The sequence below is a fragment of the Geospiza fortis genome, unplaced genomic scaffold, assembly GCF_000277835.1.
Source record: "Geospiza fortis unplaced genomic scaffold, GeoFor_1.0 scaffold55, whole genome shotgun sequence".
NCBI lineage: Eukaryota > Metazoa > Chordata > Aves > Passeriformes > Thraupidae > Geospiza > Geospiza fortis.
Genome location: NW_005054308.1, coordinates 11,224,874 through 11,241,392, shown reverse-complemented (window position 1 = coordinate 11,241,392; position 16,519 = coordinate 11,224,874). Strand labels below are relative to the sequence as shown.

Below are 16,519 nucleotides of genomic sequence, written 5' to 3'. Positions count from 1 at the left end.
TCCTGCTTCTGCTTCAGTCTTTCCATGTGGTTCAGGTTCATTTCCAGCTTGGTTTGGAATGTAGAGTGAAGGTGCAAGGACATGTTTGGGCTGCAGTCACAGGTCTTGTACAGAAACACAGAGTGGTGCTGCGCTGATCAGAGACCTGCAGCTCCTCTTGGGGATTCCCAATGGACAGAATTTATCAGGCCTGTGAGCCCACAGTGTGGATGTCAGTTCTGGTTTCAGGGGGAAAGAATCTGTGTTTGGAGAGAATTCACATTAACTTTTGTATTGCCAATATTGGGGATTTGGGGCTTGGGTACTGTAATGAGGTGAGAGGATTCATGCAGACATTCAGGAGGAATTCCTGCTTGGAGAGGGTGCTCAGGCCTTGGCAGGGGCAGGTGTCCAGGGAAGGGCTGGAGGTGGCGCTCAGTGCTCTGAGCTGGGCACAAGGTGAGGATGGGGCACAGCTGGGACTGGATGGGCTGGGAGGGTTTTTCCAACCTCAGTAATCCTGGGATTAAGTTCCGTTATGATTTGTGTGGGTTTTTATTCACCTGTGAGCTGAGCCTGCTGTTACTGCTGGCAGCACTGCCCAGACCCAGGAGGGGGAGCTGAGCTGCTGAAATGTGAACTTCAGTCCTGTCTGTTCCTGTTTGATTTCTCAGATGTATTCCTCGTATTTAAGAAAACAGAAGCCTCTCTAGACTAGATATTAGGAAAAAATCCCTCCAGGACTGGATGTGAGGCCCTGGCACAGGGTGCCCAGAGCAGCTGGGGCTGCCCCTGGATCCCTGGCAGTGCCCAAGGCCAGGCTGGACCTTGCTCCAGCTGGGGCTGGGAGCACCTGGGACAGTGGAAGGTGTCCCTGCCATGGCAGGGGGGGCACTGGAGGAGCTTTAAGGTCCTTCCAACCCAAACTATTCTGTATTTGATTCTGAGTGCCTCTGTGAGCAGTGAGCTGCTCTGGACAATCTGGTGGATTTGTGTGGCAAACCCTCCAGCACATCACTCCAAAAATGGCTGCAAGATGTTCCAAAGGTGCAGCAACAGCTACAAATACCAATAATTCCCATTTCTGGGGAGATTATTGTCATTGGCCTCTGGGCTGCCCTGTGTTTCAGTACCTTCACAGAGGAGCACTCAGGTTTGTTGGGGTTTCTCACTGCTCTCCCTCCCTTCACTCCTGCAGTGAGCGGCAAAGGCAAGACCCCCCTGCGGAAGAGATGCAGCACCAGCCACGGGGGCCAGGCCAAGCAGTTCCCCGTGGAGGAGAGCAGCTGTGAGAAGGGCTGCCAGGTGACCAGTGAGCAGATCAAAGCTGACATGAAAGCAGCCAGTGACATGCCCGAGAGGAGCAAGAGCAAGGATTCCTACAGCAGCTGCAGCAACGCCCCGGCGTCCACGGCAACACCCAGCTCCTGCAGTGCTGCTTCCCCCAGCCCTGACTGTGCCCAGGCAGCCCAGAGCCACTCTGCTGGCAGCAGCCCAGCAGCTGGAGAGGAGTGCAGGCAGTGTGGCTGCTCTCCCTGCAGGAGGGATGGGTGCAGTGAGAGGGAGCCCGAGGAGAGCTCCGTGTGCTCCCGCTGCTGCTCCCGGGCACAGCAGCGCAGGACGAGCGGGGGGTGGGATGGGGAGAGCCCCTCCACCAGTGGGGCCTGCAGGGACGGGCCAGACTTTGCACTTAGGACACTGCCAGACTGTGGGGCTGCAGGAGAGCCTGGGCATGACAGGACTAGTGGGAGTGCCTGTGGGGCTGGCAGCCAGGAGCAGAGCACGCAGCCCCCGGGCTGGCAGCTGGACTGCAAGGAGGAGTACCCACGGAGACCCCTGACCAGGGCCAGGAGCAGGCTGTCCCACGTGCCTCTGGTGTCAGAGCCAGGTAGGACTCACAGCCAGAGTAAGGGCTGAGTGCATGCAGTGCTGCCCTGAGACAGCTCTGAGCAGCTGCAGCTCCCCAGGAGCTCTGAGGTGCAGTTTGTTAGTCAGGGGTTTAAACCTGAGTGGTTTCAAGGGGTCAGAGCTTGATGGAGCAGAGGTGCCATCATCAGGTTTCTCTGAAAGTGCCACTGACTTTTTCCTCCATGCAGCTCTTTCTTTTTGTGTTCTTCATACATTCTAACCAGTATTTGCTTTACTCCATTGAAAAGCAAATGCAATTTTTTGGTACTCTGCCTGCCTGTGGAGGCTGTGATTCATTGAAACAGTTGTCTCTCCATTAAAACGCTCCCTGCAAAGGCAGCAGCTACATTTAGATCTGAACAAGAAGGCAAAGGTTATAACTGGTGCTTTATCAACTAATGAAGTCATAATTACAATTGAGCCAGGCTTTTGGACCTGCATTGGGTTCTGCTTCAAAGTGTTAAAGGCAGGGTGATCAAACTTACTGAAAATTGTCCTTTTGTTAAACACCTTCATGCTTCACATTATTGTTTTGTTCGCCTGACATAAAATAAAACCCCTGAAGGGCTGGAATGAAGGGAGAAAACAACAGATGTGAGAGGGGAACTTGCTGTTTCTTCAAATATACTTGGTTTCCAAAATAATCATCTTAGTGTGGCACAACCTCATATATCCAGGATTCTTTGCTGGGAATGTCTGGCAGGTAAAATGAAACTGAAAGATGAAATGTGCTGCTTACACAACTGTGAGTGCTGGAGGTAGGGAAGATTGAGGAAAAATTCCTGCCTCTGTTAACATGGAATGATTCAAACACTTCATATCCGGATGTTCTTCCAGTTTATTTAATGCTCCCACGTGTTAACAAAACCTAAATCACCTCAGATGTTCTGCAGGTAGATGCAGCTCAGGTTTCAAGAAGAGATCTTGCTAATAAATTTAAAAAGTCTGGTTTCTACCTTAGGACCAGTAATTAATTTGGGGATCTTTGTGCACGTGCTATATGTTTTAATAAAGACAGCTTAGTTTTAGTAAAATAATTTCTCATTTTGCTGTGTTAATGACAGAAAATTAATTCTAGGACATTTTTTCCTCTTTCTGTTGGAAGTAATGCTTGTGGTGATTTTTTTTTCAAAGACTCATCTATCAAATCAAGCAAGAATTTGAGGTCCCTGGTGGAGCTTGGGAACATTAAAGGATTTTATACCTGGGCATCCTTTGCAGTATTAGGAAAAATTTCGTGACAGTTACGAAGAACAGATTTTCCAGAAGTTTGAGATAATTTTTGCTATTTAAACATTAAAGCTATTTTGGGTCTTGTATTTGTCAAGGATGTTCTGTTTCCTGCAGAGACTCAAGTGTAACCTAACCATGAATCTTTTCTTTTCCTGGCTCCACATCTTTCTGTGGTGTAGCTTCAGCATTCCTGGGTTTTCACCTATAAAGTTATTTATTTAATAATTCTGAGCACCAAGCTGGCAGTAGGGTTTGAGCAAGCAGAAACTGGTTCTGAAGCCAGGCAGGTGTTTGGATTTACCTGGGTGGGAAAAGTTGTCATGGGCTGTTCTCAGCTGTCCTGACATGGAGCAGAGGAAAGATTTTGCCATGTTTTTGTTTCCAGAAGTAGCAAAGCCAAAGCCAAGGCAAACCACCAAGAGGAAAAGGACAGCTGACAAATCCACCAGCACCAGTGACCCTGTGATTGAGGATGATCATGTTCAGGTAAGGGCTTTTCCTTCACCCCTGCAGCTTCATCACCATAAACACCTGTTGGGAACTGAACCTGTATTATATTAATTCATATCCTCCTGTATCTCATAAAATTCAATTTATTGTTCTTTCATTTTTACCCTTTCATACTTTTTTTTCCATTTTCCCCAGGTACTGACTTTGAAATCCAAAAACCTTGTAGGAATCACATTGACCAACTGTGGAATAACAGATTTGGTGCTGAAAGACTGCCCCAAAATGATGTTCATCCATGGTATGTGGTTCATGGCAGGGCTGCCTCCTCCCTCTGGCATGATTGGAAATTCCAGAAAGAATTCAAGTCAGGCCACTGCTCATTTTGTATTCATCAGCTGCATTGCTGATGAATTAGAACTCCAAATATTGCTGCTTCCCACTCTGAATGGCTCCTATAACAGCTTTAATAAAGATTAATATCTGAAAATCAACAGCTGAAATGATCTGACAATTAGGGAGATGAAATGTTTATTGAAGAGTGGTAATACAGTAATTAGGAGTTGATGAAACGAGTTTGAGTACCTTGTTTTTCTCTCATTTCTTCATTCTCCCCTAGGTTTTTCAGCTGACAGGATGATACTTTTGCTCCTTGACATGATAAAAATCTGTTTGCAGTGCTGGCTCTTAGGTTGCATTAGTTTCACATGCCGGGGTGTGACTGCTCCTGGATTGGGTCATTTATTGTTTTCTGCACCATCCAAATGAAGACTTTTTCTTCTGACACCAGATCTGTCTGCTTAGCAGAAAGAAAGGAATTATTTCTTTATTCCAGAATACTTAGAGCATACATTGATTTTGAAGGCAATTTTCATTACATGAGCAGTGTTGCTAGAAAGGAAACAATTTTATTTTCCATTGTGTGGCTTCCCAGTCCTCCGTGTTTGAGCTGATTTTGGAAGTTGTGGCAGTCCTCAGATCATTTCAGTGTAAGGAAACAGAGGGAGGAAAAGGTTATTAGATGAAATTTGACATGGCATTTTAAAAGGCCACTTCTGGCAGGGTCACAGCAGAAAAGTTTGATGATACTATGGAGAAAATGAAGAGCTGGGCTATATCTGATATACTTATGTAATCTTTTGGAACTTTTATTGCTTGTTTGCCTTGTTTTGCACCTGCCAGCCTTGAAATCCTTTGACAGGAGGCTCCTGAGGTGTTTTATTTCCTTTCCCAGCCACCAGGTGCCGTGTGCTGAAGCACCTGAAGGTGGAAAATGCCCCCGTGGTGAATCGCTTTGACTACGCCCAGTGCAAGAAGCTGAACATGGATCAGGTGCTGGATCAGATCCTCAGGATGCCCCCAGAGAGGAACAGGATCATCTACCTTCGTCCCATGCAGCAGGTACAGAGCCAACCTGGCCTCCCTGGGACACCCCTGCAGCTGGGGCAGGGAATGGGACAACAACAGAACCCTGAAATTTGGTGTTTGAACCCAGCAGGGCTTTTATTGCAGAACCTGCTGCTTGGATTTGAAGACACTCTGCTAGATTAAATATTAAAATTCACTATCTCCAGTATTCATTGGATTAGAGGATATTGTAAACTGCACTCTTAAAGGTGCAGAGCTTCATATCCAGCAAAAACAGAACAGGTGATTGGGGATACCAGCATCATAAAGTCACCCTAGGACAGATGCATTGAGTTCATTTCAAACTGAATAACTCGGACTGTGAGAGCCTGGCTGCGCTTGGTAACTGTGTGTGAGCAGAGCATGGCACAGGGATCTGAAATCCTTGACCCATGTCCTGTTAGACTGAGGAACAGCAGAGTTTGGGGTTCTGAAGGCTCTGTGTTGCGGGACACTGGTGGGACTGGGAGCCACCCTCTCCTCCCCCAGGGTGTGTAGGAGCTGGAAGCAGGGACATTTAGGGAGTTGTTTAAATCATCTGGTGTGGATTTATGAGGGCTTCATTTAAGATCTGGAAGGTTGGGAAAGTTTGATTTTATCCCTCTGTGATGCTGCTCCTCTCCTGCTTTCCTGTCGTGGTTTGCCAACAGGGTAAGGTTGATTGTACATAAAATCCATAAAATCAGCTTTGCTTTGAAACCACATCTCTTAAAGGACAGTGGTAAAAATATTAGATGGGAATAAAACCCCAAATCACTGATTGCCTCCTTGTAACAAAAATTCTGAGAGAGAAAAATAGTTTTAGATAATTCTGTAATTTTATGGAGTTTATTTACACATTGGAGTTGGGAAAGATATCAGAAATTAGACATTTCCCATCCAATTCCAGTACCCAAGAAGATAAATTGCCAAAGCTGCCCTGAGGAGGTTTCACTGCCCTCAGTCCAGTATTTATTTTGCTGTTAAAATTCTCTGCTATTGCTGCATTTCCTGGGGATTTGGTCAATACCTGTTTGCTCTTGACTCTGCAGCCCCATGGCAGTGTTTGTGGTGCTCACAAATCTTTGTCCCCAGGTGGACACGCTGACTCTGGAGCAGAAAATCTTCAGTGGCCCCTACCCCTACCACATCTGCATCATCCACGAGTTCAGCAACCCCCCCAACGTCCGCAACAAGGTGCGGGTGAGGAGCTGGATGGACACCATAGCCAACATCAACCAGTGAGTACTGCCCACATCCAGAGAACCCTGAGACACCATAGCCAACATCAACCAGTGAGTACTGCCCACATCCAGAGAACCCTGAGACACCATAGCCAGCATCAACCAGTGAGTACTGCCCACATCCAGAGAACCCTGAGACACCATAGCCAGCATCAACCAGTGAGTATTGCTCACATCCAGAGAACCCTGAGACACCATAGCCAGCATCAACCAGTGAGTATTGCTCACATCCAGGCAGCCTTGACCCTCCCCAGGGAGCATTTGCCCTCCAGGGACTCTGCCAAGGTGTCCTGTAGCAGCTGCAGCTCCACATTTGCTCTATTCTGTCACCCAAATTAAAAAAGAAAATCCCTTTGGTTACTACTGAAGGTTGAAGTCTGGGTGGTGCAGTGTAAATCCAGTGGCAAGATGTATTTAATATAAAGCAGACTGTGAACCCATAGGGAAAATCCTATAAATTCTCCAACAATAACCTCACATTCATCCAGCAATAATTCAGTTGTACGTTGAAGTTGTTGGAATAGTTGGGAGATGTCTTCAAAGCTGAAAACAAGTCATTTTTAAAAGAGTGGTTTGCTTCAGGAAATGGAGTGGGTTTCTGTGGAAGGTGATGTTCAATCAGTATCAGCTCCTGAAAGTTCTCAGCAGCAGGGAATTGTGTCAGTGGATCTCATCCAGCAGTTCTGAACTGTCCCTGTTGGCTGTGGTTGCTCTCCAGAGGGAAGGGATGGAGGCTGAGCTGGTCTGAGGCTCTTGGGGCAGTTTTTCCATGGATTCAGGCTCCTTGAAGGGAAAGCTGGGTATTAGGATTTCTCCTTTGCTTGTTGTCCCTGCCACCTCCCCATTTCCTGTCTCTGACCTCTCTCTCTCTCCTTCTCCCCAGAGAGCTGATTAAATACGAGTTCTTCCCTGAGGCCACCAGGACTGAGGAGGACCTGAAGAAATACCCCAAGTACCCCTGGGGCAGGGACATCTACACCCTGGAAGGTGAGAGTTTGTGGGGAGCTGGGGGCTCCTGCTCAGCCTCTTGCTGAGAGAAGAGCTTTGCATCATCCCCAGAGGTGTGGAGAATGTTCCTTGTGAGGAAGTGGGGAAACAGTTCCGTGAGGGAATAAGTGATTTGATCTGATCTGCTTTGTGCTGATCAGAGTCTGAGGGGTGCTGGTGCTGCAGGGGTGCTGTTTTCCTCTTGGCTCCTCACCTGTCCCTCTGCAGGCATTGTGGATGGTGCTCCTTACTCCATGATCACTGACTTCCCCTGGCTGAGGTCCCTGAGGACAGCAGAGCCCAACAGCTACGCCAGATACGACTTTGAGGATGATGAGAGGAGTGAGTAACCTGCTCTGCTTCTTCACAGATTTGCTTCTTTGGCAGTGCCTCCCTTTCCTTCTCAGTTTCTGCTCCTTAGGCTGGCTTTGGTAGATCTGTTGTTGAGGTGGGCTGGAGAGAAGTGAGAAAACTCACAGAAATTTGATATAAAAGTTAAAAACTGGACCTGGAAACTCTGGCACAGCGAGGATGTGGGTTAGAATTTATTGCAGATGTGGCTCTTTGTATTGAGGAGCTTGTCTGCTAAGATGTGATGGTAGGCAGGGCCTGGGGCTCAGTTAAAAACCTGGCTTGGTAGCAGAGAAAAATAATGTTCTTCCATTACTTAATTAGGAACATCCTGGTTAAAAATACCTATACCTTCATTAGAAGTATTTTTAATTGATCCTGGTTTGGATAATCTTACCCAGCTCCAGTTTAGGAATCTCAAGAGGACAAGGAAGAGATTTTTTTTTTGGCTATACTTTTCCATGGTTTTATTTTTTAATTTCTTTTTAAATTTTTATTTTGGACTGATGTAATTTAATTTTATTTTAGCTTGGCTTGATGCCTGTAGTTCAATATAAGGTCTGAATTACCAAAGAATTGATAAGTATTTAAGAGTCAGGATGTTAAAGAGTGTCATGGTTTGACACTGGCACAATGCCAGTGCCTCCATGAAAATACACTTTCCCTGGTGCCTGCTGTGAGATGTGACCAGGAATAAGCAAAGCAGGCTCCTACTTAGAAATAGAGGAAGAAAAGCTTTATTAACTACACCACTGCTATAAATAAGAAGAAACACACACAAGGAAAACAAAAACTTCACAGAAACATTTCCTCCTCCCCCCACCACATTTCCAATACAATACATCTCCCACATTTCCCCATCAGTCCATCATCAAAACCTTCAATCAATCCTCAGTTCATCAAGAGGAGAGGAGTCCTTCTTGCACCATGGTGACCCCTTCCTTTTCGTGTCCAGTGTTCTCACCACTGAACACGGACCAGAGCTGCCTCTAGGGTCGTCCTTTAAGGGTGCTTTGTCTCCTTCCAGAAAGGGCACAGTCTCTCCTTTTTGGGACCATCTGTCCCCCCCAAATTTGTTCACCCTGTGGGGCTGAGGGGCACCAAAACCGAACCCTTCCGACTCTGAGGCAGCGCTTCCCCCTGGATGCAGTCTCTGTATCACAAGGAAGCATGGTTCTGTCCATGGCTGTACAAAAATAGTCCAGCAACAAGCCACTCCTCATCTCTCCCACCTAAGGTTCTTCTCTGCTCTTCCAGCATCTCTCACTGCTCAAACTCTCATCACTTGCCCATTTCCTCTTTATCATCCACTCCATCTCTGCTCCAGAAAAGGTCAATGCTCTGCAAGGTCTTCATCGTCCAAAAAAAAGGGTTAAAAGCTCCTACACGGGGCCAGGCTCCTTCTCTGCTGCACCCCCCCTTCCCCCCTCCTTCTCCACAGGCCAATATCAACTTCAAGGCCACAGTCCCAAGCGCCGAGCGCCGGCTTTCTCTCTCCCATCTCCCGGGGTTGGGGGGGCTGCCCAATACCTCTCGGCATCTCTCTCTCTCTCTCAGGGGGGCTGCCCAATACCTCTCACTGCTCTTTCACTCTTCCACCCTTCCATCCTGCAAGGGCCTCTTCACCTCCCCTCTCTGTCCAAGGCCCTACCTCACTGGGCCGCATGGCAGCAGCTGGGCAGGGGAAGGTCTGGACTCCTAGAGGAAGCTCCCAGGGGAGAGCTCTGCTTTTAACCCCTGTGTTCTCAGAGGCGTATCCAATGCCCCAGAGGCCAAAACCAGGTGCAGTATTAATATCTGAACACCCATTGGTCTGACCACAGTATGCCAGAAAACCCATTTCCTGTCAGACCATGTCAGAGAGTCATGGAGTTAAAGCCATGAAAACTCAGGAGAGCCCTGCTGCTTTATTTGCAATTTATAACAATTGCTGTTGTTCATAAAGCATTTAAGTAATGGATAACCTGGAATTATGTCAGAGAGGGCTCAGGGAGAGGCTTTCTGGTGCTCTGGGGTTCATTCCACTCCCAACATTTGGACATGGGGGCTGGAGCTCTGGGAAGCCCTGAGGAAGGCAGGAGAGAACATCCCTTAAACCCAGCCGGTCAAGCGAGGCTTTTCCTCTTTGAGTCTGAATGCAGAGCCAGCCTGGCTGGGGAACGCTTTTGGGAGAAACATCTCCTTTTCCTTGCTGTCTCTGCCCAGCCACCATCTACGCCCCGAGGAGGAAGGGGCAGCTCTCAGCTGACATCTGCATGGAGACCATCGGCGAGGAGATCTCGGAGCTGCGCCAGGTCAGGAGGGGCGTGTTCCAGAGGGTCGTGGCCATCTTCATCCACTACTGCGACGTCAACGGCGAGCCCGTGGAGGATGACTACATCTGAGGGGTGTCCCCAGCCTGCCCTCCCTCCCCCTGGCACTGCTGGCCAAGAAAAAGCAGGATTTTTTTTTCCCAAATGCAAAGCATTTCCCACCGAGGCACCCTCGGCTCTCCCCGTGGCCAGGAGGATGTAGTTAAATGTAAAGTGGAAAGTACAAATTGTATACTAAGAGTTGTACATAGAGGAAACAAAAAAAACAAAAACAAAACTTCCTAATACTGAGACTTTATTTCATATGTTTATACAATTATTTAAGTTCCATTTTAATGAAGGCCAATAATTAGGAAAGGGAAAGAAGATTTGAACTTTTCAACCCATACAATCATGGCAGTATTTTTTTTCCTTATAAAGAACAATTCCATTTGCTGTGTTCAAAAGAGTCATCAGAGTCTCTTTTAATCTGTGCCTTTTTCTTAAGCATTTAAGAGTCCAGTCTGAGTAAACCTGTCGAGCACAATCTTGGTGTCTTGTGTGCATTTTTGGAAGGGTCAGAATATTCTCCAGCTGTTGCAAAGATCAGAAGCAGGAAAAAAAAAAAGTAGAGAATTTGGTGATCTGTGGTAGTTTCTAGAGATATTCAACCCATTTTTGGGGGGAAAGGAAGCCCCCTTGTTTAGCACCTTGGAAACAGAATGTTCTCAAGCATTTTGTACTGTTAGATTTCATTTTCTTGGCGTATTTGACTCTGTACAATGGAAATCAAGTTGCTGATTGTTGGTTCCACCCTCCTGAACAGAACTGTGCCCATTGTGGCTGGCTGGAAGCTGAGCTCTCCCTCCAGGCAGGCAGAGCAGGGGATGTGGAGCTGCCTGGTGGCTGTGGCAGCACAGGGTGTGTGACACAGCCAGGCAGCTCTGGCTTCTGCTCCCTCCTGAATGCACATTTTCCACTGGTCAGTAAAAACTGCTGCTGTTTGCCCCAAAATGTGTGTGTGTTGTGTATTGAAAGGTGCTCCCAGTGCCCACAGGTGTTTGGTGGGGATTTGCTGCCAGTGAGGTGTGAAATGCACATTTTGGTGTGGCACTCCCAGGGCTGAGGCCAGTTCCCAGCTCTGGCCTGGTCTCTCATCCATGCTGGTTTAAAACTGGTGTTACCAGCCTAGAAAATGACACTTCCTGAGGAAAAGCTGTACAATTTAGACCATTTTATCCCGTTTTGCTCATCATCCTGATGGTGATTTTCTGAATTTGGGGTAAATGTGGTTATGGGGATTTCTGTGATGTTTAGCTCTGTAAAACTGGGGTGAAGCTGCTCCACACAGCCAAGGCAGTGTTGGTTTTCTCAGGCTCTCTGTGGGAATTCTTGGGATAATGTGGAATTAGAAATACATGGGATAAGAGGGGGAGAATGGTGCCTAATGGGAGCATTTCCTCAGCCCTGCTCTGTGCTGACTGGAGGTGGAGCATTAAACACCAGAGAATGTGAATGTTACTAAATTTGCTTTAATGCAGGATCACAGTCAATGGTTTATTATAACTCTTATATTTAATTAACCATAGATAATGTATTCAATGATATTCAGCCAAAACAATTGTGACCCTTTCTAGAAGTGTTTCAAGTCCTCTGAGTCATTGATTATGTCAGATTTACCATTTTAGTCCAGAAAATGTTACTGAGTTTCTGGAGTACTGCACCGGTCTCCAGCTGGTGTCTCCTCACTGCAGCCTTTTGCAGAAGTATTTACACAAATAAAGTGTTTGTTTATATTCAGTATCTCTGGAAGCAATGGAACCTTGCAGTGATTTTGCCCTCTGAAATGTGACACCCATTTTACAGCAGTGCCTAAATCCCCTGTGTCCATCTCCTGAGGGCTGGGGGGAGGGAGGAGCTGGGATCTTCTGGGGATTTGATCTTTTGGCTCTGAGCTTCCTCCTTTCTCCATTTCATGGCTGTTTTGGGCACTTCTATTTAATCACCACGGCAGGGGAGGCTTCCCTGGCTCTGCCCAGCTCTGATGTTTCTGTGCCAGGCTTCAGCTCCTCCTTGTGCCTGGTGTGTGGCAGGAGGAGCAGCTGCTGTCCCTCAGGTAAGGGGACAGTGATGCTGCTCCTCCTTGCAGCACAGGAGTTCCAGCTCTGTGGGGACAGGCTGGGGTCCAGCACAGCCCCTGAATCCAGGGATGTTTGCTCCTGGGTCCCAGAGGGAGCTCCAAAGGCAGCCTGGCCAGCACTGAGCTGCAAGGTAAGGAAATGCTGGAGGAAATGTGACGGCACCACCTCTGTGCCCTGCTTCCCCCTGGGTGTGGTTTGGGGAAAACATGGAGCAGGAATTTCTTCCCTGGGTCAGCCCTGACTCAGCCCCACTAGGGAGGTGAAATCTTGGTGGGGTTTCTGTCCCTCTGTGCAGGAGCACAGTCAGAAGGACTCTTGCAGTCAGAGGGGGCTCCTCTTGCAGTCCCTGAGGAGCACTGAGCCCCTCAGGTCCAGTCCAGCTGGAAAAGGCAGCTGCTGCTGCTGGTGGTTCCACTGACAGGGAGAGAGCCTGAGGTGACTCTGCCGCTGCTTTTCCCACAGCTCCTGGAAGAGGATGCAGAGATCCCAGCTGGGAGAGGCTCAGGTGCCTGGAAATGTCATCTAAATAGTACAGAAGGTAAACAGGGAAAGGCCAAGGAGTGTTTGGGCACAGCACAGGGGCACAGCCTCCCCTCGTGCTCACTGTGCTAGGGCTGCTTTTCCCTCTCCTTGAGGAGGAGAGCAGAATCAGTGCTTGGGCTTCAAAAAGGAAAGGATTTTGGAAGTGGTTTTGTTTGAGAAGCTGTAAGGGGTTGATGGAGACAGGAATGATGCCCCTGCTCTCTCTCCAGGCTGCTCAGGGTGTGAGGATCCCCTTGCCCAGGATTTCCACTTTTAGTTCACAGTTAAGCAATTCCAACTTAACCTCTTGTCAGGGTGGGACAGGGACACCTTGGCCCTGTGTGCACTGCATGTGACAACAGAGCAGCCAAAGCCAGGGCCCATCCCCTGAGGGGCTCCCTTCAGCTCCTCAGCACTCCCTGGGTGTTGGCAGGAGATAAACTGGGGGTTTATTCAGGAAAATTTATACAAAAACTGGAAGAACTAAAAGCTTTGGTATATTTTTATTGAGTCTGTGTTATTAATTCTCTACAGATTTCTTGCCTTTTGGCCTGGGAGTGCTCAGAGGTGGCTCAGGAGCTCAAATGGGGAGGAAAAGAGGATCCTAAACTGGGGAAGGGTTCCCAGCTGCCAGGTACAGAATGGAGATGCTCTCCTTGCCTTCAGCACTCCCAGAGCTGGGTGGGAATGACTCAGTGCCTGTGTGGGCTGCCTGCTCCTAAAGCAGCTCCTGGCTGGAGCTGCTCCTGCATTTCATCTGTGCTGGGAACGAGCTGGACACGATCTGGGCCCCATTGCTTGGTTCTGGGCACGTTATTAAGTCAGGCTGACACAAAGAAGAGTCTTAAATACCTTCTGATTCTCCCTCCTCTTGCTGAGCAGGGCCAGCTGCGAGTGAACTCCATCCTAAAGCCACAATCTTGGGTGAGATGAGCTTTAGGCTGAAGATATCTGCAGTAATCCCTGAACTGAGGGTATTTGGAAATGCAAAAGCAGCATTTATGTAGCTAATGCAGCATTGCTGATTGTTCACAGAGCTCTGGAGCCAGCAGGGGACAGGAGGAGCAGATGAGGTAAAATCAAAGCCATTTTGAGTCAGAGACAAGGTGAGCATCATTTACCTGTCAGCTCTGCAGGTTTTCAGTGACCCATTCTCAATGTCCATCTTCCCTGAAGTGTCCTTTGGTGGAACCAACACCCCTGGAGGAGCAGAGTTTGCCAAAAGAGTGTCTCTGGAGCAGGGGATCCACTGCTCCACATCCAGGGGACCTTTGGCTTTCATTTCTCACATGAATCCCTTTGGATGGCTCTGATCCCATCAGCAGCTCCACAGGGACCTGGGAATCCTCCAGGTAAGGGGCCAGGACAAGGTGGGGGCTCATGCACTGCAAATAAATCACAATTGGTAATGAACAAAGTCCTGTGAGCAGGGGGACAGTCAGGAGCAGGGCAGGGACTGTCCCCTGTCCTGGCCCTGCTGAGGGACCTCCAGGGGCTCTGGAGCTGGGACCTGCAGGGGCTGGAGTGTGCCCAGGGAAGGGAAAGGAGCTGGGAAGGGTCTGGAGCCCCAGAAGGGCTGAGGGAGCTGGAAAGGGGCTCAGCCTGGAGAAAAGGAGGCTCAGGGGGGCCCTTCTGGCTCTGCACAACTCCCTGGGCAGTTCCAGTGCCTGAGCACCCTGCACAGCCCGACCCCCCCGGCTGTCCCCTCCTGGCAGGAGTTGTAGGAAAAGCAAAGAGGGGCAGATTCCCCTCCCTGCTCCAGCCCCTGGAGCCTCCTGAGGGGCAGCTGGGAGGTGGCACCTGCTCCCAGCCTGGAGTGCCAGCAGCACCAGAAATGAGCCCAAGCTGGAGTTCACTGCCAGTCCAGAGAGGAGTTTTTATTTTTAGGAACAGCCACCGCAGCACAGACACTGAGCACAGGCAAGGACTGGCACCACCAGCCACGATGGGCAAAGCTCAGCTGGGAGGCCACAGGAGCAGCCAGGGGAATGCAGAGTGGGGCTTTCCATGAGACCCCTCCTTTTCCAGGGGAATTCTCCACTGCTGGTGGCACAGTGGCACTGCTGGGTCACAGAAGCTGTGCTGGGATTATTGGCTGAGCGAGCAGGAGCTGCCAGGTGGGTCCTGACAGGTTTGCTGAGCCCTGGGAGGGATCAGAGGTGTCCTGGTGTCCATCCAGGACAGGGACATTTGGTGGTTGGAATTTCAGTTGGAAGTGGGGGAGCCTTTTCCCAGTGAGAGCCTTTGACCATTTTGGCTGGTGAGCCACTGCTCCCATTGACAGAGCCTTGGGAATGTTGCCCCTGGGGAAACCGGGAGTTTATTTTAAATTCAAAAGAGATCTTCTCCTAATGCACATAAAAATAAAGGAGAAAACAATGCCTGAAGGACAAAGCAGAACCAAAGAAGCCCTCCCTGTGCTGCTGGTTCCATCTCACTCCAGGAAATTCCACACCAAGATGTGATGCCCTTCAATGGGGACAGGGAAAAGCTTTTTTTCAGGATTTCCTTGAGAAATTTGACACTTGAGGTGAAACCAAGCCAAGCTGTTCTGCAGCCTCGTGTGCCCAAAGCCCAAGAATACCTGTGGGCACTTCCACAGAGGGGAGGATCACAGCACTGAAGCAGCCCTGGATGGTTTTTTGCCAAACTTTCAATAATGGCTTTTTTCTCTCCACAGTTCTGGTGTCAAGAGTAAAGTTAAATGAATTTTTTTGGGAATAAAACCCTGTAAAAACAGGTCATTGCCAACTAGGTCCCAGAGATGAACCAGGAGCACCTTCCACCACAAACACCAATAATTTGTGTCTTTCCAGCAGCCAGCAATTTTCTACCTCAGCATTCCAGCTTGGGGCTGTTTCTGCCCAGTGTCCTGAATCCTACAGGAAAAGGGTGTGAAGCTTTATCAGTGACTTTGCTGTGGAAGTATTTAAAGAAGTCAGACACCTTGGCCAGGAAGCCACTTGTTCTTCTCATGCACAACATTTCTCCTACTGAGCAACATTTTTGTTTGTTCTGAGCGGGATTTGTCTGTTTGCAGTAAATACCTGTCACATAGCAACAGAAATATTACTAAATAATAATACATAGAATGTTAAGCTCCTTGGTCTAGAAGCTTTTAATGAAAAAACCACATGTTCCTGATAAAAAATAATAAATAATGTCAGCTTTTCTTTGTACATTAAAAATATCTGTACATGGTTCCACGATATGACAAAGTACAATTGTATTTTCTAGGCTCAGGGTGGCATCTTGGGGTAGATTTTCACCTAAAAAGGGTCGAGGCTCATGGTCTTGATCCTGCATGAAAATCCTTTTCCCAAATTTGAGGAGTTCAGAGCCTTGCCCACCCTTTCCATGCAAAGGGGGAAGCAGCCCACGAGGAACGTGGCAACACCGACATGCAGGAAGCAGCTGAGGACTGAGATCTTGGCAAATGTGAGACTGGAAACTCTGGAAAACTCCTTGCCTCGACTGGAAGAGACCAGCAACAAATAGAAAAATAAAGGTGGCAAAGGTAAGTAGAAGTCTCTCTTCCAAATGTAGCTAGAAAAGGGTTTAGGTGGTTTGTTTTCCAAGATGGCACTTAGTGATCCATTGGCTCTGGCTCCTGGCCAAGCTTCTGCTGCCTCAGAACGCCCAAAGTTTGCTCAGGGGAGGGATGGGGACAGCTCTGGGCTGGCCCTGCTGTTCCCACTCAGCTCCTGCACACCCTGGGGTCCTCCCTGGCCAGGAAACACCACCAGGGCATTGCAGAGCCCTGCAGGGTCAGGGAGCAGCAGCTGGGGCTGGAACCAAAGGGCAGCAAACATTTCCTCTTGTTCTCCTGGAGAAAACGTGGGGCTGCTCCTCCCCTGGCAGTGCCCAGGCTCCAGGCAGAGCCAGCAGGGATGGGGCAGCTCGGTGCCACCCCACAGCTGTGACCTTCAGGATGGGGTGAGCTGGGCAGGGGGCAGCTGGAGAGGAAAGGAAATCAGCAGCTGGAAAAGAACAGCTGGAAAGGAGCAGCAGGAGTCCCTGCACGGGCTGG

At 48.7% G+C, this 16,519-nt stretch overlaps 1 protein-coding gene across 1 annotated transcript in view; it reads left to right on the top strand.

Moving 5' to 3' along the window:
• Positions 1–11,629, top strand: part of FBXO38 (F-box protein 38) — a 19,669-nt gene extending 8,040 nt beyond the window's left edge. The window contains exons 14-21 of the mRNA XM_005418808.2: positions 1,166–1,867; positions 3,506–3,606; positions 3,766–3,868; positions 4,802–4,968; positions 6,049–6,194; positions 7,081–7,184; positions 7,413–7,526; positions 9,741–11,629. Coding sequence (XP_005418865.1) covers positions 1,166–1,867; positions 3,506–3,606; positions 3,766–3,868; positions 4,802–4,968; positions 6,049–6,194; positions 7,081–7,184; positions 7,413–7,526; positions 9,741–9,919 — 1,616 coding nt within the window. The 3' untranslated portion in view covers positions 9,920–11,629. The remainder of the gene's footprint in view (positions 1–1,165; positions 1,868–3,505; positions 3,607–3,765; positions 3,869–4,801; positions 4,969–6,048; positions 6,195–7,080; positions 7,185–7,412; positions 7,527–9,740) is intronic.
• The last annotated feature ends 4,890 nt before the right edge of the window (positions 11,630–16,519 follow it).